The sequence below is a fragment of the Monodon monoceros genome, unplaced genomic scaffold (genome assembly GCF_005190385.1).
Source record: "Monodon monoceros isolate NGI ecotype Baffin Bay Population unplaced genomic scaffold, NGI_Narwhal_1 Super_Scaffold_9, whole genome shotgun sequence".
Classification (NCBI taxonomy): Eukaryota; Metazoa; Chordata; class Mammalia; order Artiodactyla; family Monodontidae; genus Monodon; species Monodon monoceros.
This window is the reverse complement of record NW_021703786.1, coordinates 24,218,056-24,244,223: the sequence shown is the minus strand read 5'-3', so window position 1 is coordinate 24,244,223 and position 26,168 is coordinate 24,218,056. Positions and strand designations below refer to the sequence as shown.

The 26,168-nt window shown below is 39.4% G+C and overlaps 1 protein-coding gene across 1 annotated transcript; it reads right to left on the bottom strand.

The window, feature by feature from the left end:
• Window positions 1-394: 394 nt before the first annotated feature.
• On the bottom strand, window positions 395-25,754 carry PSMD12 (proteasome 26S subunit, non-ATPase 12). Its single transcript, XM_029212238.1, has 11 exons — window positions 25,575-25,754; window positions 16,444-16,503; window positions 16,227-16,355; window positions 12,042-12,149; window positions 10,367-10,471; window positions 6,346-6,495; window positions 6,124-6,258; window positions 5,032-5,144; window positions 3,865-4,039; window positions 1,959-2,036; window positions 395-974 (listed from the first exon to the last, which is right to left on the bottom strand). Exons 1-11 carry the CDS (start codon window positions 25,680-25,682, stop codon window positions 765-767), a joined length of 1,371 nt encoding a protein of 456 aa, XP_029068071.1. The 5' UTR covers window positions 25,683-25,754; the 3' UTR covers window positions 395-764.
• Window positions 25,755-26,168: the final 414 nt, after the last annotated feature.

The window sequence follows — 26,168 nt, the reverse complement described above, 5'->3', positions numbered from 1 at the left end:
ATTACACATGGAAGTTAAAGCCACAAAGGAGTTATAAAAGTGACCTTGTGTATTAACCTCTGTCAACACAATTAGTTCAACACCTGGTCAAGTCAGGGAAAGGGGGTAATAATAAGCTACTGTGACTGAAACTAGCTTGACTCAAAAAAAAAAAAAAAAGTCTATAGCCTACCAGATAGCTCTGTACACACTCAATCTAGAGACTTTCTACCACAATACTAAAATACAAATTCTTCACAAGTCACAACTTTATCCCAAATGTTCTTATAGGTTCTATGCTGCTTTTTAAATTCTACTAAATAATCAATAGCTTTACAACAAAATTAATTTTATTTAAAAAACACTTAAATCACTATCCCACAAAATGTTTAGAAACACAGGTAACCATGGAAGGTAAACGTGCATATACTGCTTTTATTATTATAGTTATGGTTGTTAGCTGAATGAAAACAAATAGTAGCTAAAAAGGTTTCAAATGATAGAATAACATATTTAGGTAAGTTATAACAATTTTTTGAGTACTCAGACAATAGAAATGTATTATATATTTTTGCACCGACTGCACATGCAAAGTTAACAATGAAATCGAGGAGCTGAAGATCAAAAGGGGCCTCAAACATGTTCACTAGCTTTTAAATTTTAGACAAAAGAGCTGAGAATAGAAAAAAAAAAAAAACTCAACATATACACCATAAAAGTCTTTTTCTTTTTTAATGACTTCCAATTTTAACTCTTTTCTAAAAGCACTAAGGGCATGGAGACGCTTATTGTAGATTATGTATCATCTCCTCTTTGGCTATGAGGTGTGTGGTTTTGTTAACTAGAGACATCAATGAGTTCAGTTTCTGAGACCAGTCATTTAATAAATTATTTGGATCCTTGGGTCTCTGGAAGTTGATAATTCCTGCCAACCTGTCTACTTTAGCAAAGATGGTCTTGTTAACTACTAGATTCGAGAGAAAAGCCTCTGACTCCTGCAAGAGAGAGACAAACTGGATTAAGACAAGATAATTTTAATTATCAATAAACAAAATTTAAGGAAAGCATTCTCTACACTCTTCACTCAAGAATATGCTAAAATTCATTAATGGTTAGAAACTGCTGACTTCCTGCAATGATGTGCTCATTTTACTAAGAGCCTAGGGAATGATTAGAATGAGTACACCCAAAGCCAGCATTCAGTTTGAACCTCCCGGCAAACTTAAAGCTGTGGGTACTGCCCAAGAGCCTGTTGCCACCAGCAATTTGGTCTACCTTCTACGTTTCCCCCTAAAAGGCAGTATTATACAGTTCGTTTCCAGAAATGGTGGGTTAGAATATATGCTCTGCCACTTGCCAACTCTGTAGCCAAAGAGAAGGCACTTTACTTCTAAGGACCCAGGCACCCTCGTCCAGAAACGAGAAGAGCTAATGAACTAACCGAGGATCAAGCCCTCTAACCCCAACATTCCACGATTCTTCCTTTTCAGCTAAACTGTCAGACTCCTTCTGGTGACAGAAATGGTTTTTCAGACCATTACTATACACTTTGCTTAACTCCTATCTCTTTGTTATTGTACATTTTACCAACATGAAAACCAGACCTGAAGATGATATTCCTCTAACATGTCCTGGGTCCTTTTCAGGTGAACTGCAATCAAGTCTCCCTCACATGTTTTATTTCTACAGTTCACTTTTGGGAACCTAGACATATTTATTATAGAAATATATACTTTATCTTCAAATTAATCACTGTAAAACTACCATATTTAAGTGAAGATTTTAACTAGTATAAATAATATTAATGTAGCTATAAACTTGTTATTTAGGCTACTCTTTGGTATTCAAGATAGCGTGGGGAAACTTTCTATCACCTAAACTTAAAATTAAGTAATAAAACAAAATTGATTTTCTTGCTCAATTTTTACAAGTCAATTGATTTTCAAAGTGAACGGTTACAAACAACGTTTACTACTTACATCAACAGACAGATCCAGAAGTTGTGCCATCCTCTTCATCGTTATCCTCGTGTAATACTTGGCCATTATTCTAATATTCTGAGGAGAGAATATAGGGCAGAGGACACAGCTGTCAGTAAGGCCAAAAGCCCATCCCATTTGTTTTCATATCCAAATAGGTTTAGTTAAAGTGTCAAATACTCAGAGCTGTTATTTTGCTATAGTCCACCACTGGAATGAAGCTGGTTCTAAATGTCAATAACGAAACTAAATATTTAGATATTTTGGCTTCTGCAGTTATTTTTAGTTATTCTGAGTACACTCTACAACTCTTCTAAAATATATATAGTCAAAATATAGGCTTAACTAAATTAGTTGTTAAAAGTTGTAACTGTACTAAAATATGTTTGCTAAATGCAAGAATCTAAAGTTAAGTTTTTCTAATTATGACACAAATGTTTAGAAGGCTAAAATTTTTAAAAGATCAAAATCATTTCAAAACGCTACCTTATCATCATTATAACTATGTAAAGATAACTCAAAATTAAACTCTTAATTTTCACTGGAAGTGGTGCTAAAGTTAGAGAGACGCCCCTTTGTTATTCTTAATGTTAATGTTATTAACAAAGCAGCAGCACTCACAAGGAAAAAGGGGGATGGTGGGAAGAAAAATGAGCTCATCTCTGAAGAAGCTGCACCTCCTCCCATCTCTAATCAGGGCTGAGGGCAACACCAACCTCTCAGAAAGCATAAGAATCACTCAAGACTCCCCGCTTTTCCTTCATCCTTTAAATTTAACCAATGACCAAATTCTATTACTTTTCTTCTTTAAAACAGTTAATTCCATTCCACCCACTCTTCCTCAATACCTTGGCTACTGCCTTAATTCAAGCCCATAAAGCCACTTAGCTAGTCTCATCTCCAGTCTTTTCTCTCTCCAAATCCACTCTTCACACTTCCTCCCAGAGGAATCTTTATAAAATACAAGCCTGGTCATTATCCTCTCAGCTTTGTTACGACCCAGCCCTTTTCCGTACCTCCAACTTCCTTTCTCACTGAGCCCTTTCCTTGGAGGTCCTCAAGTTCCCCTGCTGGTTTGCTGCCTCCATGCCCCAGCGCAGACCATCCCATCTGCCTACCGGCACTGCCCTCCCTTGTCTGCCTGCTGACTACATACTCTTCTCACAAATCTTACCTCCCACATCGATTCCTATGTATCCAGCCTGACCATTCTTCATGGTGGAACCAATCAACTCTCTCCTTGTGCTCCCCTCTAGTACATGTATACTTGTACCATAATACATAATTTATAAATGCATCTTCCACTGTGATTTATTTTTAAGCATTTTGAAGGTAGGGACCATGTCTTATTCTCCCATGTGTCCCAGCACTTTGTACAGCGTGTGGCATATAGAAGGCTCACAATAAATGTTTGTTAATGAATGAATGTTGACATAATTCAATTTGTAGTGACACCAAGAAGATCAAAGGTCAGGTTTAAGACATGCTACCCATTTCCAAAACTACCCAGCAAGTACCAGAAAGAAAACACTCTCTCCACCCCCATCCATCCCTCACATTCTTAAGAAATTCCTTCTGATTTATATGCTATAAAACTTTGTATTCTTGAGAGGTCCTCTCAAAATGCAGCATGCTAACACAGTTATCTTTTCTGAAAAGCTAAAAAGAGGTGGGGGAAAAAAAGACAAGAGGAGTAAGATAAATTCTGATATGCTTTGGGAAATAAGACAATAAACATCTGAACAACAAATTTACATCACTACTACATTGGACATAGAAAAAAAAATCCTAAAGTGAAGAATTAAAGACATAACATCCAAAAGAAACATTTGAGGAATAAAAGTTTATGCTCAAATTTGCCAAAGTTTACTTCTAAATTGTCATCTCCATCATGCCAGATCCTTACATGTTCAACAACTCTGTTTTTCAAGTCTTTCCACCTTTTTTCACCTTCCTCTGTATAACCAAAAACATCAGTTGCAGGACTCTCCAGAGAACCTTTTCTTAATTCCATTCCATAGTCTTCAACAAGTGTGGACCAACGCATCAACTCCATTGTGGTAAAAAGCTTTAAAAGATCCCTGTAAATTAAATAAAACTTAATATATTCCAAATCTGTAAAAATTAAGTTGCATCTAATAGCAAATTCTAAAACATGAACAAAGAGGATTTTTACAGTTTTGTTTGTAGAACAAGATACAAGTTATTACTTATTTTACCAACTTTACTACCATTTTTTCCACAGTAATTGTGAAAAGCACATTCCCCTATTTATCATTTTGCTATCTCCTCTATTGTATTTGCCAATCTCTGGACTAATTGACTGTAAACTTACTAATGAAACAGATAAAAGAAAAATAGCTTTAAAAAAAGGCACAATGGGCTTATGATAAAGCCTATGTCTGTTTTATTTATTTATTTATTTATTTATGGCTGCATTGGGTCTTCGCTGCACGCGCGGGCTTTCTCTAGTTGTGGCGAGCGGGGGCTACTCTTTGTTGTGGTGCGCGGGCTTCTCATTGCGGTGGCTTCTTTTGTTGTGGAGCACAGGCTTTAGGTGCGTGGGCTTCAGTAGTTGTGACACACGGGCTCAGGAGCTGTGGCTCGTGGGCGCTCTACAGTAGTTGTGGCACATGGGCTTAGTTGCTCTGTCTCATGTGGGATCTTCCCAGACCAGGGCTCGAAACTGTGTCCCCTGCACTGGCAGACAGATTCTTAAACACTGTGCCACCAGCGAAGCCCATGTTGTATATAATGGATTTTCAGAAGCATCTACTTCTGAAAATCACAAAGCCCCAAACATTTACAAATGATAAAATTTATCAGATGATTAATTAAACAAAAGTGAGTTTGAAATAAGACTTCTACTTGATAAGTGGCTTAGAAGGGAGTGTTATAACCTCACTGCATTAATTTCAAATGTAGTCCTAAAACAACACTTTATTTTCTCTAGTTTTATTCTCTAATACAATCTATCAGTAACCAATTAAGAAGTATACACTTAGGTTAACCAATTTTCTTTCAAAACGGTGCTTCTACTGAGACATACTATACTAATTATAAAAGTACTTACTTGTATTTAGGAATTTCTTCTAACTTCTTGTCACCACTTATTCGGTGAACCAAATCTGACTGTTCATTGTCAAAAGGAGCCAAGATAACATAAAGGACAACACTTTTCAGGGCCTAAAAAGGTTGTAGAATGCAACAGTTTACATACAAGACTAGAAACAGAATGGAAACTTTGGCAGAAAGTGAAAATTCATGGAATAATTGTATATACTCATTTTTAATACTGTATTCAAAAGTCAGGGGAAAAACCTTATCAGATTGCTCTTCATAGTGCTTTTCTTTAATGTTGACTTTTAATAAAACTATTATAAAACAAATGCAGCGAATCTTTGCTAATTTTTTTTCCTTTCTGGCTGTGCTGCACGGCTTGTGGAAATCTTAGTTCCCCGACCAGGGATCGAACCTGCACCCTTGGCAGTGAAAAAACAAAGTCCTAACCATTGGACCACCAGGGAATTCCCGAATCTTTGCTAATTTGAATTACTACCTGGGTTGGCTTTTTTTTTTTTTTAAACTGAAGTATAGTTGATTTACTTAGTGTTAGCTTCAGGTGTACAGCAAAGTGACTCAGTTTTATATATATTTCTTTTTCAGATTCCTTTCCATTACAGGTTATTACAAGATATTGACTATAGTTCCCTGTGCTATAGGGTAAATCCTTGCTGTTTATTTTATATAATACATAGTGGTATGTATCTGTTAATCCCATACTCCTAATTTATTCCTCCCCCAAACTTTTTTTTAAATAAATGTATAAAAAAAGGTTCTTATAACAAGTTAGCAGCAAAAATGTGGAATCCACATATAATCTATTCACAAGCTTTGCAAAATAATTTTCCAAAGTAATGCTAGGTCTTTATCTGTGACCTTTGTTAGAAGGTAACCTGCTGTACATGTCTTAAATAGTAAGCCTACATTTCTTCAAAGGCCATAAATAATTCATCTGAATCAGTAAGGATAAAGTGAACTATCAACAGACTGAACAGAAAGCAGTACCACACAATTGCGTGTAATTACTGAAGTTAAAATTATTTCAAAAAATGCAAATTCTTCCTAATAAGTATCAATGTCAAGTTTAAGACTATATTCTTACCTGTTGCCACTTTTCGCTTTCTGCCTGTATACAGGGAGTATCATAGATTGCTCTGTAGTGCTTACAAATAGACAAATAAGATCCTTCATGTTGATCCAGCTGAATCATTAAGTTATAGTATTTCAACTTTAATTTCTGAAAAAAGTTGACAAAATAAATTGGGGTTTACAGGGTTTCCCCCCAACATTTTCAAAGTAAATTTATAGTAAGAGATAGGCTTACCTCTGTATTTTCTTCCTGGAAAAATTTGGTGTTAATTTTCTTGCTGATGATTTGTGTACGAATGTAATCCTTCACAGCTAGGCAGAGCCGCATTTGCTCCAAAATAAACTCCACTCGCTCTTTCTTTTCCATTGACCCATACGTTTCCACCTAGCAGAGTAAGCCCCCAACCAAGATTATAATCTTTAGTAATATTTTAAAATTGCAACAAAATTAAATAGACATTAAAAATTCACACTTGATAAATAATATGAACCTTCACGCATGTTGATGGTGATATAAAAAGCTAGTTTCCTCCAGGAAATTACAATTTAAAAAAATTATTATACAGTAAAATGGATATTTTTCTTTTGGTGTAAAGTTCTATGAATTGTAACACATGCACAGATTTCTGCAACCACCATCACAATCAAGACACAGAACAGTTCCATCACCCGCATAACTCCCTCACATGCCCCCTTTACAGTCACACTCATAACCCCTGAAAACCAATGATCTGTCCTCTAATACCACAGAACTGTGTTTTCTTTATTATTATTCATTCATTCATTCATTCATTCATTTTTGGCTGCATCGGGTCTTAGTTGCGGCACGCTGGACCTTCCGTTGCGGCACGCGGGCTTCTCTCTGGTTGTGACGCACAGGCTCCAGAGTGTGTGGGCTCTGTAGTTGCAGCACACAGGCTTAGTTGCCCCACAGCACGTGGGATCTTAGTTCCCCGACCAGGGGTCAAACCCACATCCCCTGCATTGGAAGGTGAATTCTTAACCACTGGACCATCGGGGAAGTCCCCCAGAATTGTCTTTTCAAGAATGTCGAATATAATATGCAACCTTTTGAGACTGTGTTTACTCAGCATAATGCTTTGAATAAGATTCATTCAAGTTGTTGTATAAATCAAACAGTTCGTTCCTTTTTATGGCTAAGTAGTATTCCATGCATGGATGAACCCCAGTTTATCCATTCACCTGCTGAAGAACAACTGGGTTGATTCAATCTTTTGCCTATCACAAATAAAGCTACTCTGAACATTAGTGGACAAGTTTTGTGTGAACATAAATTTTCCTTTCTCTTGGGTACCCAGGGATGGGATTGCTGGGTTATACAGTAAGCATATGTTTAACTTTATAAGAAACTGCCAACCTGTTTTGCAGAGTGGCTGCACCATTTTGCATACCGATCAGCAATCTATGAGAGTTCCAGCTGCTTTGCATCCCTGCCAGCTCTTGGTATTGTCAGTATTTTTAAAAAATTTTAGGTATTCTAATAGGCATGTAGTAGTATCTCATCATGGTTTTAATTTGCATTTTCCTAATGGCTAATAAGGAAATGACAATTCTAAAAATGAAAAAAGATATCAGTTGCAAGCTAACTATATAATAGTTGAAACCATTATACAAAAAAGAGGAACAGGTCTTTTTAAAATTCAGATGACAAGGCTGATGTGACCCTTCATGGGCGCAGAATGTAGAGTTACAGTAGATACCCACAAATATAACAGAGAATCAATTATATCAAACACTATGAAAAAGTTTCTAATATAATATTTGGCATACATATATTATAAATGATTTATAACATCTAGAATGACACTTTTACAAAGTAGAATGAAGTAAGGCTATTATTACTACAATTTGGTCTGAAATGTTTTTATTTCACTGTCTTGTCCTTCGTTATTTTTTTTAATAGTTATTCAACATACTGTGTGCCAGGCACTGTGCTAAGCACTCTATGTACACTAATTCTCCTTTGTAATTTCTTAAGGAAAATAAACACACACACAATGAACCATCAATGTTTCATTTTGACATGTTCACTCACTCTCCATGTGTCAATTACTTTGAAGCAAATCTCAGACAAGATATTATAAATATTTCAATATGTATCTCTAAAAGATAAACTGAAAAAAATATCATACCTAAAAGTTCTTTATATCACGAAATATCTAGTCATTCCTCAATAGTCTCATTTATTTTTTTAATCAACTCAGAATCCAAATAAGGCTCATACTCTGCAATTTGTAGTTATGTTTCTTATGTCTCTTTTTTCCTTGCCATTTATTCATTGAAGAAATCAAGTCAATCATCCTATAGTTTTCTAGAGTCTGAAGTTTGCAGACTGCGTCCCTGTCGTATCATTTAACAGCCTCCTCTGTCCCTGGTATACCTTAAAAACTGGTAGTTAAACCTAGAGGCGTTATATAACTGAGATTAATCTTTTGGCAAGAATACTTCACAGGGGATGTTGAATCATGAGGCATATAGTCCTCCTGGTTGGCAAACAGAGTTGGGAGGCAAAACTATGGAGCAAATAAAAAGATCAGTGGTTGCCAAGGGTTAGATAGGCAGAGCCCAAAGGGTTTTCACAAGCAGTGAAACCATTCTTTATGATACTACAATGCTGGAGACACATCATTATATGTTTGTCAAAATCCGTAGAGTGTACAACACCGCGAGTGAACCCTAATGTAAAACTCTGTACTTTGGGTGATAACGATGTGTCAATGCAGGCTCACTGACTGTAACTAATGCACCACGCTGGTTCGGGATGCTGATAGTAGGGGAAGTTGTGTGTGTTGTGGCAGCAGTGGGTAGTACTTCCCACTCAATTTGCTGTGAACCTAAAAATACTCTAAAAAAAAAGTCTTTTAATTGAAAAGAAAAAGAAAAAGGTGTGTGTTTGGCGGGGTGGGGAGCCTGAAGCCAAACATAACTAGTGGTAATCCAACAAGTTACTTAACTCCTTTAAGTCACAATTTCCTTGGCTGAAAAGTGGGGATAAAAATAGTGTTGCATGTGAACATTAAATGAGATCAAGTATATAGAGAACATGTTTTAAAAAATGACAACAAACACAATGCATGCCATACAAGTTCCTTCCAGTATTATTTTTTTCCTTTCCTTTATCTAAAATGGATAAGGTATATGATTGAAAAGTTAAAATAATCGATTTAACTTAACGGGGAGCCTTTGATGAACTAAAATTATAAGCAAAAATTTGAGCACAGGGCTTTCCTGGTGGCGCAGTGGTTAAGAATCCGTCTGCCAACGCAGGGGACACAGGTTCAAGCCCTGGTCCGGGAAGATCCCACATGATGTAAGGCAACTAAGCCCACGAGCCACAACTACTGAGCCTGCGCTCTAGAGCCCGTGAGCCACAACTACTGAGCCCACGTGCCACAAATACTGAAGCCTGCGTGCCTAGAGCCCGTGCTCCGCAACAAAAGAAGCCACCACAATGAGAAGCCAGCACACCACAACAAAGAGTAACCCTGGCTCGCCACAACTAGAGAAAGCCCGCGCAGCAATGAAGACCCAACGCAGCCAAAAATAAATAAATTTATTTAAAAAAAAATTTTGAGCATAGTTTACGTACATTTTTCTGATAGGAGAAATGGCTTTTCTCAGATTTCTTAGCACTCTGCTATCTCATTTTAAGGTCTCTCTTAAAAACTGTCCTGAAACACAGCAAACTATGAAGGAGTTTTTCTTTGTTAAACCAACATAGACTAGAAGTTGACCACCAATCAAATATTCATTAAGAATGAAGCCAACGATGAACAGTAAATTCCTAAGGCGTAAGTAAATGAACGTGAATTACTGGTTTTATTTAAATTCTAAAGAGAATTAAAATGTTCAAATAAGGGCACAAAGTTAAGACTAATTTGTTGATCCTACTTTTCTTCAAAACGTTTTTAGCAGTTAAATTTGGTTGGGACCATAATTACACAACTTCCAGCTACTTAAACAACCTCACACTCTACAGTACTCACTCTTAATCCTGGTGGTTCAGAAGAAAGTGGTAAGGTGCCAAAATAAGCAATTACGAGAAAATATTGCTGACTGTTTTTTTTCCTTTGCTGCGCCACACGGCTTGTGGGATCTTAGTTCCCCAACCAGGCACTGAACCTGAGCCTTCAGCAGTGAAAGCGCCAAGACCTAACCACTGGACTGCCAGGGAATTCCCAAAATACTGCTGACTGAATGTAAAATTTTACATACTCTAAAATGCAGCACCTTACCTGTAACTCTTGTAAAATGGAAGCTGCCTCTTTGACGTCACCGTTTTGCTCTTTTATAGTTGCTAATGTTTTAGTCAGCCGAGCACGCTCAATTTCAACATAAATCTACAAACACGAGAGGTTTATATTATCTAAATTCCTACAGAAACGTGTTAAAATTGAAAAGGTAGAACTGAACTATTATTCAAACAAGGTATTTCTCTTGCAGCTGTCATGCACTTTATCCTCCACGTACAAACAGCACTGTGTGACATTTTACATTTCACAATCACATAATTTTAAAGAAAATATCTCTATAAAATGTTATCCATATTTTGCACTTTGCTTTGAGAACTTAAGTATGAAATCACTGTGCTTAACAACAGGACCAAAAACTAAATAAATGGCACAGAAAGTGCCTTTAAAAGAACTGATTATTTGAAAAATAACACTTTGCAAAGAGCGTATGCAGTCTATTATCTATAATTCAACCAATACTCTCATTCTGATTTCTCTTTAAATGCAAGGCTACTTTCTCTAAAAACATCTGATCTTGCTAAGTTAAAGTTACTAGCATTTTTGTAGCCATTTGTAATGCTAGTAGATTTATAATTTCCAACAAATTAAACATTAAAAATATAACTATAGCCTAACAAAGTCTAGGGAACTAATTTTCATGCTTGGGCTTGCTGACCCATTTAGCCTTTGCTCTGCAGCAACCCCTTTTCCCCACTCCAGTCCCAAATCCTTAATCTCCAATGATAACAAACTGCTTACACTTTCCTAAATGTACTAAGTGTTTCTCACTCTGATATCTCTGCATATAATTTCCCCTATGTCTTAAATGCCCTTCTCCCTAGGCTCTGGCCCAGTAGAATTTCTATTCATTCTTAAAAAGCCAGCTGAGCCACCATAAACTCTCTGAGGCTTTCCTGGGGTCCTCAGCCAGTCAACCCCTACCTCTGTGCTGCAGGGAACAGCAAGCACATTGCTACTGTCATGACCAGCACAGTAACTATTTCCATGATTGATCTCTTTTGAGGTTAAAAATAGCGTCCTGCCCATTTTGGACCTTGCACAACACAGGTAGGTGCTCAATAAACGTTTAATGAACTAAACTATCAAAAGAGGCAGTAAGTTATATATAAACTAAGTTTTTGTCTTCAAACCACAAAAATCTACCTAGAAAGAAACGTATCTACCATAGCCACCATTTCATACTTGCCGTTTTTAGAGAAACACTAGATTGGGGGTGGGGATGGGGCACAGGCATCAAAAGAAATACAGATCGATTCTGGCAAGACAGTGAAAGTTTGAAAGCTAACCTCACACTGTAAACGCTCTAAGAAACCTTAGCTATCCCAAACATAGACTTCTTGAGCAGATCTAGGCCATGTGAAGAAATAACCTTATGTTTAATTATTACCAAATGTAAATTTGGAATAAGATCACTAATTTCTAGAAAAATCTGGATATACTAAGACTGTCACTATTTCAGTATATTCACTGGCATATGGGAAGACACTAGAAGGAGATATATTTACAAAGATATGGGTTAAATTAAGATGACGACATTCTGTGTATTCCATCTTATAAACACATACATATGTACTTATATAAAATGTTTAAACACATAAGTATCTCTGAATACAGGTAAGAAAGTACTTACTGTGAGTTCTGCTAATAGAAAACTTACCTTTCCTTCTGTAACCATTCGTAGAGTATCAATTAATCGAAGTTTGATTGGAAGATCTGTGATTTCCTCAACGTAAGTACAGCACTGTTGAACCATTTTTGCAACAGCCTAAAATAATAAAAACCATTCATAAGTTAAATTCATTCCTCATACAGGAAAAGGAAGCATTTTATTGATGGAAGTGCTGTGGTCAGATCTGGTCTTCCCAAGCAACTCTAGATACTGAATTGCTGATTTAAAAAAATATAAGAAATCAACCCCCCCAGCCCCACCTCTACAACCCTTAGCTAAGAAGTACTGAATACTCAGTGACAAAGCAGTAAAGGTTAGGAAAACCTCAGGTGTGAAGACCTTACCCCTCTCCACTACAACTGGTGGGTGAGCTGATTACCCAACAGGGAAGGTGGAAGAGGCATGTCTGGCAATGTCCGTTAGAAGGCTGGCTGGCTAGCTTTTTTACAGTCAAGAAGAAAAGTATGGAAGAAGTGGCAACAGATTAAGGGCAGGGAAAGGTGGGGGGAGAGAAAAGCAGAGTTTAACAGTGGCTGTGACAGCAGTGAAGCCATAAAAAAGAGTCGGTGGCAGAAGCAGAAGGTAAGACAGTTCCACCATCTGGGCGGGGAGCAGGAGCCACAGCCAGCCACGCCCACCTCAATAAAATTCGACACTGAAAAGCTCAGCATCTCTTGCCCACAGTTCCCTGACAGGTAGTACAAGCAGGTTGTACTACATTTCTTCCAGTGCTAACAGTCTATGATCTAGGTCAGGGGTCAGCTGACCTTTTCTGTATATGTTTATAAATATTTACACAGTAAGTATTTTAGAGTTTGTAAGCCATAGGATCCTCTGTGGCGACTATTCATTTTTATTTTTTATTTTATAAATAAATTTATTTATTTATTTTTGTCTGCTTTGGGTCTTCGTTGCTGCACGCAGGCTTTCTCTAATTGCTGCGAGTGGGGGCTACTCTTAGTTGTGGTGCGCGGGCTTCTCATTGCGGTGCACGGGCTTCTAATTGTGGTGGCTTCTCTTGTTGCAGAGCATGGGCTCTAGGTGCGCAGGCTTCCCTACTTGTGGCTCACGGGCTCTAGAGCGCAGGCTCAGTAGTTGTGGCGCATGGGCTTTGTTGCTCCGTGGCATGTGGGATCTTCCTGGACCAGGGCTTGAATCCATGTCCCCTGCATTGGCAGGTGGATTCTTAACCACTGCGCTACCAGGGAAGACCTGTGGCAACTATCCAGCTCTGCCTTTGTAACTCCACAGATATGCCATACATGACAAATGGGTGTGGCTCTGTCCCCCCAAAATTTTATTTACAAAGGTGGCAGGTAGGATTTGGTCCTTGGCCCATAGTTTGCCAACCCCTAATCTAGATTCTAAACAGCGTATCATAATCATTGATAATAATAATTAGGACTCTGTCATCAGGAAAATGTTAAATTACATTAAGCATATTTTAAGATAGCAGAAAAGTAAACAGAATATCTTGCTGTCAATTATATCTCAGTAAAGCTTTAAAAATAAATCCCATGGTATATCTTGCAAAGATTTCCTTGAAAAACATTTAATGTTCACATAGCTCAGATCAGACTTAATTATCTGAAAATTAGCTGTTTAGAGACTCCAGGAGTTCCAGAGGCGAAGGTTTTATTGTAAAATATAACTCTTTCAGTAAGTGCAAAGCTCTGGAACACCTAGTCTCTCACAAAACAGATGATCCCTCTAAAACTAATTATAATAATGATTTCTAGAAGGGCATACAACTTGATCATTCTAAAAGCTGTGCAAAAAATACATTAACAGAAACCAGATGGGGAAAAGAAAAGGAAACAAATCAATATTCTAATGATAAGTGAACATCCTGCTGCTCCCTGAAAATAACTGTAGGGAAGTCATTAGGGAAGTTACAGTTGGCATGATGCTGACCCTCTGCGCTCAATGATAGTGAGTTAGAAAACATTAATCTTAAGCAATCTAGAAAAGGTTATTTTAAGAAGATTACTACTTTCTAACCCTGATAAAGCAAAACTGAAAAGTTTGAGGTAAAACGTAGTTATGAGAAAAGGAAAGAGATATTTGGAGTCCCTAAGTACTTTCCAGCTGTGAAGACATAACATGTTAAGGCACAAAGAGCAGCTCTGGTTCCAGTTCTGGGGATGTCACTAGCCAGCTGTAACACTTACTCCAACTCTTTCCCCAAGAAGCCTTCCCTAATAAACTTAATTAAAACCTTTCTCTTCCTCTTTTCATACATCTTAGCATTTTTACTATTCTAATGTCACTTACTATATGTTACCATGTATGCAAGTAATTTTTAAAAACTTTAAAAATCAATCTTGGGACATGTTAAAGATTGCTATGATTACTTGCGATTTATGTTCTGTACTAAGCTATAGGTTACTTACACATTTCTTCACATTCCAAGAGCCTTACATACAAAATTCAGTTTCTCTATCAGAAAAGTAACAGAGTAAACAGTCCCTCTACTAGTTCTAAAATGTTATGACTTTATGAAATTAAATCTGTATTTTAGGATATGTGCTTTGAACTTTATATTAATACTATATAAAACACATATTTTTGTTTATTTTAACCCAGGTTGCCCCAAGACTTCTAATTAAGTAGCCCTTTCAAAATTGTCCCATAGAAAGCAAGTCTCTTAGAAAATCAGAGGAGGAGGATGGTTTATCCACGTTAGTCTCTCAAACCACAGAAATGAGCAGCAAAAATCATATTTAGATGTTAAAAAAAATTATATTTAAATGAATTTCACATGTACTAGAGAGCCTCAATTAAATCTATGTTAATTCTTTTTTTTTCTTTTTTGCGGCACGCAGGCCTCTCACTGTTGTGCCCTCTCCCGCTTTGGAGTACAGGCTTCGGACACGCAGGCTCAGCGGCCATGGCTCACAGGCTCAGCCACTCCGCGGCATGAGGGATCTTCCCGGACCGGGGCACGAACCCATGTCCCCTGCATCGGCAGGCGGACTTTCAACCACTGCGCCACCAGGGAAGCCCTATGTTAATTCTTAACAGTGAATTTTATATGCATGTAAACTTTCTAAGAAAAAGGAAAAAAACCAATCACAGTAACTTTGCTTTTTGCAAAAAATAATTTAACCCACTCTAATATCAAGCTCACTCTCGCAGCAGACTAATTAATAAAATAAGGGCTTTGGACAAGAACCCTGTACTTCTATTTTTTGGTTCTACTACTACCTTGTTTTACAATGTCATTACCTTTAACATTTGAAAGCAAAAAATAAAAACCCATAAGCTACTCGGAACAGCATTTTAAAGATAAAATATAAATGTAAAAAGTGGAGTCTACTTCTACAGAGGATCATTTAAATATATCTCAAGCAGAACAGGAAAGCAGTAAAGAAAATCCAGCTTCACAAAAACACCAAAAGAGAACATATATAATCTTTAAACAAAATGAGTAGTCTGAAATTTTTAACAAAATGATGTCTGAAAATGGCCTCAAAAATAAGTTAAATAGGGGCTTCCCTGGTGGCTCAGTGGTTGAGAATCTGCCTGTCAATGCAGGGGACATGGGTTCGATCCCTGGTCCGGGAAGATCCCACATGCCGTGGAGCAACTAAGCCCGTGCACCACAACTACTGAGCCCACGTGCCACAACTACTGAAGCCCGTGCACCTAGAGCCCATGCTCCGCAACAAGAGAAGTCACCGCACTAGAAAGCCCACGGGCAGCAACGAAGACCCAAGGCAGCAATCAATCAATCAATCAATAAGAGAGAGTAGCCCTCGCTCACCACAACTATAGAAAGCCCGCACGCAGCAACTAAAACCCAACGCAGCCAAAAAAAAAACAGTTAAATATTAAGTGTTTAATAAAGGCATGATTAAGTAAATTACGGATTATCGACTTGACAGATTATAACACAACCATTTAAAGTAATAAATATGAAGGAGTGACACGGAAATAGAAGCTGCATCAACACTTTCAGAACAATTTTGTAAAAGTATGCAAATATATAAAGATTAGAAGACAAAAATAAAAGCAGTTGTCACGAGAATATGGATAGAATTTTTAAAAACTCTCTAAATGTTGTGATGTTGATTTAACAGTAGATTTAAAACAGATTCATAGAAAGGTTTTTTTTCTGAAAGTCCTTATTTAAATTTGAATGTATTTGTTTTTGATCAATCATGAACTCACTTGTTTTAACTGACTCCGTCTTTTTGACAAAAGCATAATATTTTCATTAAGTAAATCCCATTCTTTAGCCTCATAGCACATCTTCACTACTGCAACTAAGATACGGGATGTAGACACCATATCAGAAGCCTGTAAGAATGAAAATATATTGAAAGTTAATGGAAACAGTGTCAAATGAAATTAATGGCAATTGAGGTTTTCATTATAATCTACTCACAGTTCGGGTCTGTTTTTCCAAAGAGAGAAGGGTTTCAATGACTTCTTGAAGTCTTCCTTCCTAAAACAAAAGGTAAATGAACAATGAAAACACCAACAACACAAAACCAAATAACTTAGTCTAACATGAGATGCTTCTGACACAGAAAGACAAAATCAATAGCCCTATTTTAGAGGAAAGAGACTACTGTTGTCTTTTTCTCCTTTTCATGATACTGCCTGCTTCTCCAGAGGATTCCAGAAGTCAGTGGTTCCCAACTTGGGGCCCACAAGCTACTTTTTTTTAAAATAGATCTTTATTGGAGTATAATTGCTTCACAATGCTGTGTTAGTTTCTGTTGTACAACAAAGTGAATCAGCCATATGTGTACATATATCCCCATATCCCCTCCCTCTTGAGCATCCCTCCCACCCTCCCTATCCCACCCCTCTACGTCATCGCAAGGCACTGAGCTGATCTCCCTGTGCTATGTTGCTGCTTCCCATTAGCTATTTTACATTCAGTAGTGTATATGTGTCGATGCCCTAACCCACTACTGGGCATATACCCTGAGAAAACCATAATTCAAAAACAGACATGTACCCACAATGTTCATTGCAGCACTATTTACAATAGCCAGGACATGGAACCAACCTAAGTGTCCATCAACAGATGAATGGATAAAGAAGATGTGGCACATATATACAATGGAATATTACTCAGCCATAAAAGGAAACAAAACTGAGTTATTTGTAGTGAGGTGTATGAACCTAGAGTCTGTCATACAGAGTGAAGTAAGTCAGAAAGAGAAAAACAAATACCACAAGCTATTTTTTTTTTTTGTTTTGGCAGTACACGGGCCTCTCACTGTTGTGGCCTGTCCCGGTGCGGAGCTCCAGACATGCAGGCTCAGCGGCCACGGCTCACAGGCCCAGCCGCTCTGCGGCATGTGGGATCTTCCCGGACCAGGGCACGAACCCGTGTCCCCTGCATTGGCAGGCGGACTCTCAACCACTGCTCCACCAGGGAAGCCCCACAAGCTCTTTTTAACATTTCAAAATGCCTAGGAGAAACTGACTCTAGAACAACAATGATTTAACACTCAAGAAAAACATCAAGTCTTTGTTTTGGATTCTAATTCATCACCTCAGTGTGGTAACACCTGTTTATCTTGTTCTGAAGAGACTCTTAACTGGCTGTCACCCGTGTCTTTGAAGAATAAAAATGGGAAAATAATGATTTCTTTATAAATTCACCAAAAGTATTTTAAAACATGAAGTTCTGAGGAGAAATAAAAAGGATATTTGGTGGTAAAAAGATAGGAAACCCTGGTTTTTCAGTGACTTTAGAAATAAATTATAATTGTGCCTAAAGAAAACAAAGCCTACCTGAGATTACCCACGCATGCTATACCAAGTCATCAATTGACAATAATCTCCATCTCATACGTAAAAACAAAACATTCTCCCTGGGGCATACAATAAGAAATAACAAAATTCAAATAATATAAATCTAGATGATAATACACCAGGACTAAAATAAGCCATATTAGGAACCACACATTTTGATAAAAACAAAACCAACCCACAGCACAAAGATTGCATTAATTTAAGATACTGATATTACTAACACTGAATGAACTGGAAGTGATGAGGAGGGTTTCATTTATAAATCGCTTTTCTAACCCTAAAGGAAATTTATTTTTATTTTAATGACATTCATAGATGGTACATGAGTACTACTCTTTTACTGATGAGAGAAACTAAACAGCTTTTGAATTAAGGGCACAAACAATGTTTAGACTTTTCAAAATACTGTTCCCATATTTTCCAAGATAACTTTTAAGCTATGAATTTTCTAGGCAGCACAGAAAATGTACTGTATAGGCATTGTTTCAATTTAGTTTAATTAAATCTAAAACATACAATTACTAACATTTTAACAATGTTTCCCATGCAAAGGGGAGCACCAGTTCTGAAAGCTGTATAGGTTTACGTGTACAATAAGTGTTGGCTAAATGTCCATCAGAGCAGAAGAACAAAGAACAAATCTATAAATTCTCCAAAGTTAAAGGTTAATAAATCATAAAAATCAAAGAATCGAAACCTGTGTTGTTCAAAGATCAACTGTAATTTCCATAGGGAAATGGTTACTACTTGGCAACAAAATATAGTGCAAAAATTGCTAAGATGCAAAATACTGTTTACTGATGGTCCCCTCTTGTCACTTTTGTAATTACTATTAGTCACATGATTGTGATCAACAGCATGTAGTTTACTGTATGGTATTTTAATTCAGAAATATGTATTTTAAAGAACTGCACCCTACAATGAAGGAATCACACACCACTCTAGAGCTGGGGTCTACCAGTATCAACAAAACATGAAACATCACCGTCGCCTTCTCAGAAAGGCGTTCTTGGATAATGCTCTCTAAAGTCAGTAGTCACTCAGCACCTCCTTTAACACTCCAGCCCACTGACTTTCTGCTTTGCAATGACCCTGTGGACAAAGAATGTCACCTGCCATTTCAGTAAACAAAGGATGTTGCAGCCGTAAAACAGGATACTGGTCCTAGATAGTTACGATGCATATCAAAGAAATGATTTCAGTAAGCCCAGGCTCCTGCATCTTCCCCTACAGAGAAAAACACTAAAATCATTAACTTGAGATGTCTGTTTTTGTGATTAGCAGTAATCTTTTGATGTTCAACTACATGTTTGTTTTTTTTCAGCCAAAACTCCTATGTATTCTGGCTCCTCCATCACCTCTTTGGAACAGTCCCTCAGAGCTATCTGAGTGGTTGCCTTTTTGGGCTATAGTTCTCAGTAATGCCCCAAATAAGACATAATTCTCCACTTTTAGGTTGTGTATTTTTTTTCAGTCGACAATCCCAAACTCTTTTCCATTTTAATGTTCACTGTCTTTCTAATCTCACTAGAATGTACTCTCTAAGAGCAGGGGCCATGTCTATACTGTTCACCACTGTAGCTCAGTGCTCTGCACCTACCCAAGCATATAATGGTGTTTTTGTAGATATTCTGGAGCATCCCTTTATACCTTGTACCACAGTTATTAATGTCCATGTCTTGCCTAAATGGTCTATAAGTTCTTTAGGGCTGGACATTGTTTGATTGTTTCCCTTACACCAACCTGCACACAGTATGTGTTCAATGGATTGACATTGACCTGAACTATTCACTTGATCTTGGCTTACAATTCCTGATTCTTACTGTTACAGTACGTAGGATGTGACAAATTATATGGCTGACAATTCAGTGCTATCTGAGAAACGTTACCATCAATTTCATTAAATACAACTCCCAATTCTCTAATCATCCCACTTTTCCACCCAATCTTCCATGTTCAAGCTTATGGCTAAACATCTTCCTCGTTCCTTTCCTATCTATTCACGTATCTTCCTTGAAATTCTACCTCCTCAATGCTGCCCTTCAACTCAGAGGAACAAAGTGGTCAGAGCTATCAAAACCAAGTTGTTAGAACATGTGACTTTTGTGACTCCTTTTTCTCATTAAAATAATCCTTGTCGGGGCTTCCCTGGTGGCGCAGTGGTTGAGAGTCCACCTGCCAATGAAGGGGACACGGGTTCGTGCCCTGGTCTGGGAGGATCCCACATGCCGCAGAGCGGCTGGGCCCATGAGCCATGGCTGCTGAGCCTGCGTGTCCGGAGCCTGTGCTCCACAACGGGAGGGGCCACAACAGTGAGAGACCTGCATACCTGAGGGGGGGGGCAGAAATCCTTGTCAATGAGGTAAATGACTGAAAAGTTTATTCAGCATCAATACATGTTGGGTATCTGTATATTCTGTATGTTTGTGTCCTTTAACTCCTAAATGATCCAATCTTTTAATGATTTCTTAAACAACCTCAACAAGTAAGAAAAGGCCCATAAAAAGTTAACCACAAACAGTTGAAATGTAATGCCAATCCAATACTTTTAAATGACCCATTTCTTGAAGGGGTCTTTTGTCCAACCTACTAACAGTCAGTAAACTGTTTTACATTTCACTTCCTCTTTATTTTTAGTGTTAACCATGAGAAGAGGTTGCAGGTGACCAAATGAAATGAAAAGACATTAAGAGGAGGGAGAGGGACTTCCCTGATGGCGCAGTGGTTAAGAATCCTCCTGCCAATGCAGGGAACACGGGTTCGAGCCCTGGTCCAGGAAGATCCCACATGCCACGGGGCAATTAAGCCCGTGTGCCACAACTACTGAAGCCCGCGCGCCTAGAGTCCGTGTTCTGCAACAAGAGAAGCCACCACAATGAGAAGGCCGCACACCGCAACAAAGAGTAGCCCCCGCTCGCCACAACTAGAGAGAGCCCGCATGCAGCAATGAAGACCCAACGCAGCCAAAGATAAATAAATGAAATAAATTAAAAAACAAAAAAAGAAGGGAGAAACGAAGGATATACTCGATTTAAGAATGCAAGTAGGGCTTTCCTGGTGGCGTAGTGGTTGAGAGTCCACCTGCCGATTTAGGGGACACAGGTTCGTGCCCCGGTCCGGGAAGATCCCACGTGCTGCGGAGCGGCTGGGCCTGTGAGCCATGGCCACTGAGCCTGCGCATCCGGAGCCTGTGCTCCGCAACGGGAGAGGCCACAACAGTGAGAGGCCCGCGTACCGCAAAAAAAAAAAAAAAAAAAAAAAAAAAAAAAAGAATGCAAGTAGTCCCTAAATAACCATATGCCAAATATACACGGTGATCCAAAAGCAGGCAGTGGGGGTAGGGGTTGGAGGGGAACCTTCTGTGCATTAGAACTGTTAAATACTACATCTTTACAGTTCAGAAAAGGCCCTCATTAGATTAATTTTTAACTCCCTAATGCCAGGGTGAAATAACAACTATTATCTAGAACTAGTATCACTTTTATTATCTCACCAATCTGATACAGGGTCCTCAAATACCAATCACAGAGGCAGTAGAATGTAATGGTTAAAAACAGGCTCTGCAAAAAAAAAAAAAAAAAAAAAAGGCTCTGCAGCCAGAATGCTTGAGTCTAAATTCCAGATCTACCACTGTGTTACTTTAAGAAAGACACTTACCCTCTCTGACCCTCAATTTTCTCTTCAGTGATATGAGCATAATAATACCTATAGTTCCTGCTTCATAGAGTTGGTGTTGGGATTAAGGCAATGATGGCTAACATTATTAGTCACTGTTGTTATTTGCTAGGTGAGTGTTAGGACACAGAAACAGAATTGTACTAGGTCAGGGACTTCCCTGGTGGTCCAGTGGGTAGGGCTCTGCGCTCCCAATGCGGGAGGCCCAGGTTTGATCCCTGGTAGGGGAACTAGATCCCGATTGCATGCCACAACTAAGAAGTTCACATGCTGCAATGAAAAGATCCCGCATGCCGCAACTAAGACCAGGAGCAGCATGCACGCATGCATAAATAAACAAAGAAATAGATAGATAGATAGATAGATGGATAGATAGATAGAACTGTACTAGGTCACAATTGTAGGAGATTCAAATGGCCTAGATTTGGCAAGTATACCACCTGGGTTTAGACTTCGGTCTGACTTTTGAAGGCTTCTGCTATATGTGGTATTCTCACCTGATACATTCTTATTAATTCTCTATACATATAATTTTTATCTTCGAATGTCTTTCACATTAAAAATAAAAAATGTCTTAAGGAAAGTAAGCACAGAAGTGATAGTCTCTTAAAGAAGCCAAGGGATGTAGCAAAAAGAACACTATGCCTATTGCCAGGAGACCTCAGCTTGATCTGATTCTTCTACAGACCTTGGATAACTACTGAAGCTGCCTGAACCTTGGTTTTCTCACAAGCAAAGTGAAGGCAACAAAACTTCCTTCAGTTTTATTGATGGGCTCAAAATAAAAAGCAAAAGAATGTATGCTAAAGTGTTCCATGCATTCCAATGTAGAAATGCAATGCTTTAAGTATTTTTTTTATGATTGGCAGAATGGCTATAAAATAATATAAAATGAGGGATAGAAAGCAAAACAGGGAAACATACCCTAAAAAACCCTAAGACAGATATCTAATCCAGAAGTCGAAAACTGTGGGTCTGTATTAAAAAAACCTTCTACTGGGCTTCCCTGGTGGCGCAGTGGTTGGGAGTCCGCCTGCTGATGCAGGGGACACGGGTTCGTGCCCTGGTCCGGGAAGATCCCACATGCCGTGAAGCGGCTGGGCCCGTGAGCCATGGCCGCTGAGCCTGCGCGTCCGGAGCCTGTGCTCTGCAGTGGGAGAGGCCACAGCAGTGAGAGGCCAGCGTACCGCAAAAAAAAAAAACAAAACAAAAACCTTCTACCTTCCCATGCCCCAGCCCTCTTCCCCCTGCCCCGCCTTCCCACAAAGACAATCCATATCTACACCTTGTTTTGTTCGACAGGCACAGTGGCTTAAGAGAAAAATCAGGGCTTCCCTGGTGGTGCAGTGGTTAAGAATCCACCTGCCAACGCAGGGGACACGGGTTCGAGCCCTGGTCCAGGAAGATCCCACATGCCGTGAAGCAACTAAGCCCGTGCGCCACAACTACTGAGCCTGTGCTCTAGGGCCCGCAAGCCACAACTACTGAAGTCCACGCACCTAGAGCCCGTGCTCCGCAACAAGAGAAGCCACGGCAATGAGAAGCCTGTGCACCGCAAGGAAGAGTAGCCCCCGCTCGCCACAACTAGAGAAAAGCCCATGCGCAGCAACGAAGACCCAACACAGCCAAAAATAAATAAATAAAATAAATAAATTTAAAAAAAGAAAAATCAAATGGCTTTAATTTTACATAGTTTAACAGGCCCCAACATTCCCTGCTTCAAACATTTCCATCACCCACTTGACACCCAAAAAATCATTTGGCATTTGAGTTTGCAAATCTTCTCAACTGTCTTGAACCTAACAGTGATGTTCTAAATAAATGCCATACATTGACTGCTAGAACAATTGTAGCAGCGAAATATTTTTTTCTTACTGGCCTATAAGCTATTTGAAAGCAAGAGCTTTGTCCACTAATCTTTATACCCCCATAAAGTCTAGCACTGACTGGGTCTTACACACGGTAGGCTATCAGAAGAAATTGGTAAGGGGAAGATTTTTTTTCACCCTAGTCTCAGTTTTTGGAACAACTGTACTCCTTTAAAGCAATTAGTTTCTTCCTTATGGCAACTATCAATCTATTAATTCCAAAGAGGTGGTTTGGGGCTCACTTTGACCTGTACATATGTTTTGTCTGATCTACATGGTATTGGCTCAAACAGTGCTTTAAAACAGATTAGTATCCAGTTTCTAAATATAAAGGCAATTCATATAAAAATCCATATTCCTGGTCTCTCCCTCAAATTAGAGGAGTTCGTAAAGCGTGGCCTTCATTCGCAATTGGCAAAGATTAACCTGAGGTGCAGAGTTCCTACTCTCTTTCCTTGAGCAGGTGCTCAGAAGTTCAGGTTTCATTACACTTTGCTCACTGGGCAGGACACTCGGTGAGAGCAGAAGCTCTAGAATCAGTATGCCTGGGTTTGCATCCTGGCTCCACCACTTTACTAGCTGTATGACTTTGGAGCATGTGACTCAACTTCTGTTAGACTGTTTTCCTATCATAAAATAAGAATGATAATAATACCTACCTCACAGGGCTAAGGTGAGGATCAAATGAGTTAATACATGAGTGCCTGGCACTGCAGAAAGCACTCAATAAATGTCAGAGATTGTTTATCTGCCCTGCGCTGGAGGTGTTTGAGTTTTCCAACCTCTATGTAACTGGTGATGTTTCTTTTATGTAACTGGTGATGTTTCTTTATAGTAGCAGCTAGAAAGCTCAGAGATGAATTGATGGCTACCCTCCACTTAGGGTACTGAACCTAAGAAATACAAGTGTATCAACTTCATCATCTTTCCCTAACCTTGTCTTTTGTAAAGCCCCACTAAATTCTTTTTTGGAAAAAAAGGTAAGCATTGAAAGGGTTCCTTCTGAGAATTAAATGTGAAGTATTACTTGACACTCCTCCTGCCCCTGAATTTAGTATGTTTTAATGTACTTAGGTAGTAAGCTCCTTAAGAGACAAAAACAACCCTATTAGTGAATGCATCCCAGATGAATAGCAATACATGTTTGTGGCTGGACTGATCAAGGAATTTAAAGAGGCCTGAGCACAACCCTTAACAACGTTCCCTGATGAAGGTGATGCAACAACTATCCAAACCCTAGTCAGGCACCTAGGTTTAAATCCCTGGTTCTACCTATTGCTAATGTTAGGATGGACAGACAACTCTAAGCCTTGGTTCCTTTACATGTAAAATGATACACAAAGTTGCCTGACACACAGCATCCCATATTGCACGATAAATGTTCAGATCAAGTAAAATTTCTATTTCATGGGAGATATGCAGCTGGGCTAAACTACTGTTAACGACCTCCATTAATTATGTTACTTTGTACTTCTGTGCCTGTTTGTCTTTACTCGTGCAGTTCCCGCTCCCAGGGATGACTCCTCCCCAACCCAATCTTATTCTGCAAGGCCTGATACAAACGTCAGCTTCTCCGTAAAACCCTCCCTTAGCCGACCAGTAAAAACGAACGGCTTCCTTCTGTGTTCCAGTAAGACTTTCATACTTGTATGGCACTCACTACCACGCGTAACTTGTGTAATTTGTTGTGTACACGGACTCCTTAGGGACAGGGGTCCTGTGTTAATCACCTTCATCCCTATCCCTTTCCTGTCCCTTCTCCTGGCCAAAGGCCAAGCACATCGCCACGATGCGTACGCAATTTAACCAGAGAAACTGATTCGACAAGAGCAAGAGAACTAAACTCTCTGATCTAGCGTGAATGCTGAAGCGGCCTTAATCCCTGAGAAACTACTCAAGTAAACGTGAAACTGCATCCAAGAAAAGGTAAAAAGTACTAATGGAGCCCCAACTCCTAAGGGAATGAAGTGACCATCTGTCCTGGGGAGGTTCTGGGAAGCTGTATGCACTAGCGTACTCCGGCTGCGGGGTCTCCCTGGTCAGGCCGACCTGGGATCTCCTACTTCTGCAGGCCTAGCTCGGGCCGGGCAGGCAACAGCGGGATGCGCGCTCCAGCCCGCAGGCCCCCTGAGGCCTAAGCAAGCTCGGCGCCGTGACTCAGCCCCTGGCTCCCGCCAACACCCAGCCGGCCTCCCCTCACCTTGGCCAGCTTCTCGCACTCCGGCAATCGCTGATCCACCGTGGCGCTGTAGTCCACCTCCATCTTGACGATGCGCCCATCTGCCCGCTCCAAGTCGCCGTCCGCCATGGTCCCTACCTGAGCGTCCGTTGATGTCCCCCTAATTCGGCACCACTATAGTCTCCCACACCGGAAGCTGCCGGCGCACCCCCTCAGGCAGTGCGTCGGCAGCCCGCGCGAAGGACCCCACGAGGCCCCCTGCGCTGGCCGCCAGGCAGGCAGCGCCGCGGACAGCCCTGGGGGCGGACCTGGGGCGCGAGGCTCGCTCGTGCACCGTACGTCCGGTTTTGTCTTTGCTGACAGACTTCTCATCTACAGTTTGCGGTGAGAAAAGCTAGTGTAATCGAATAGGCTATGATACATATTCTTACACCTCTGTTTTGAAATATTATGATTTCTCAGACCCGTGGGCAAGTCGCTTAACTTTTCTTGGATCTCGGTTTTCTCCTGTCTATAGGAGCAGGCTGAAATAAACGCCGAAGAAAAGAGTTCTCAGGTTTCATCTGGTTGAGAATCTTGGCATAATCTGTGGGATCTCTTAAAGTTAATAAGAGA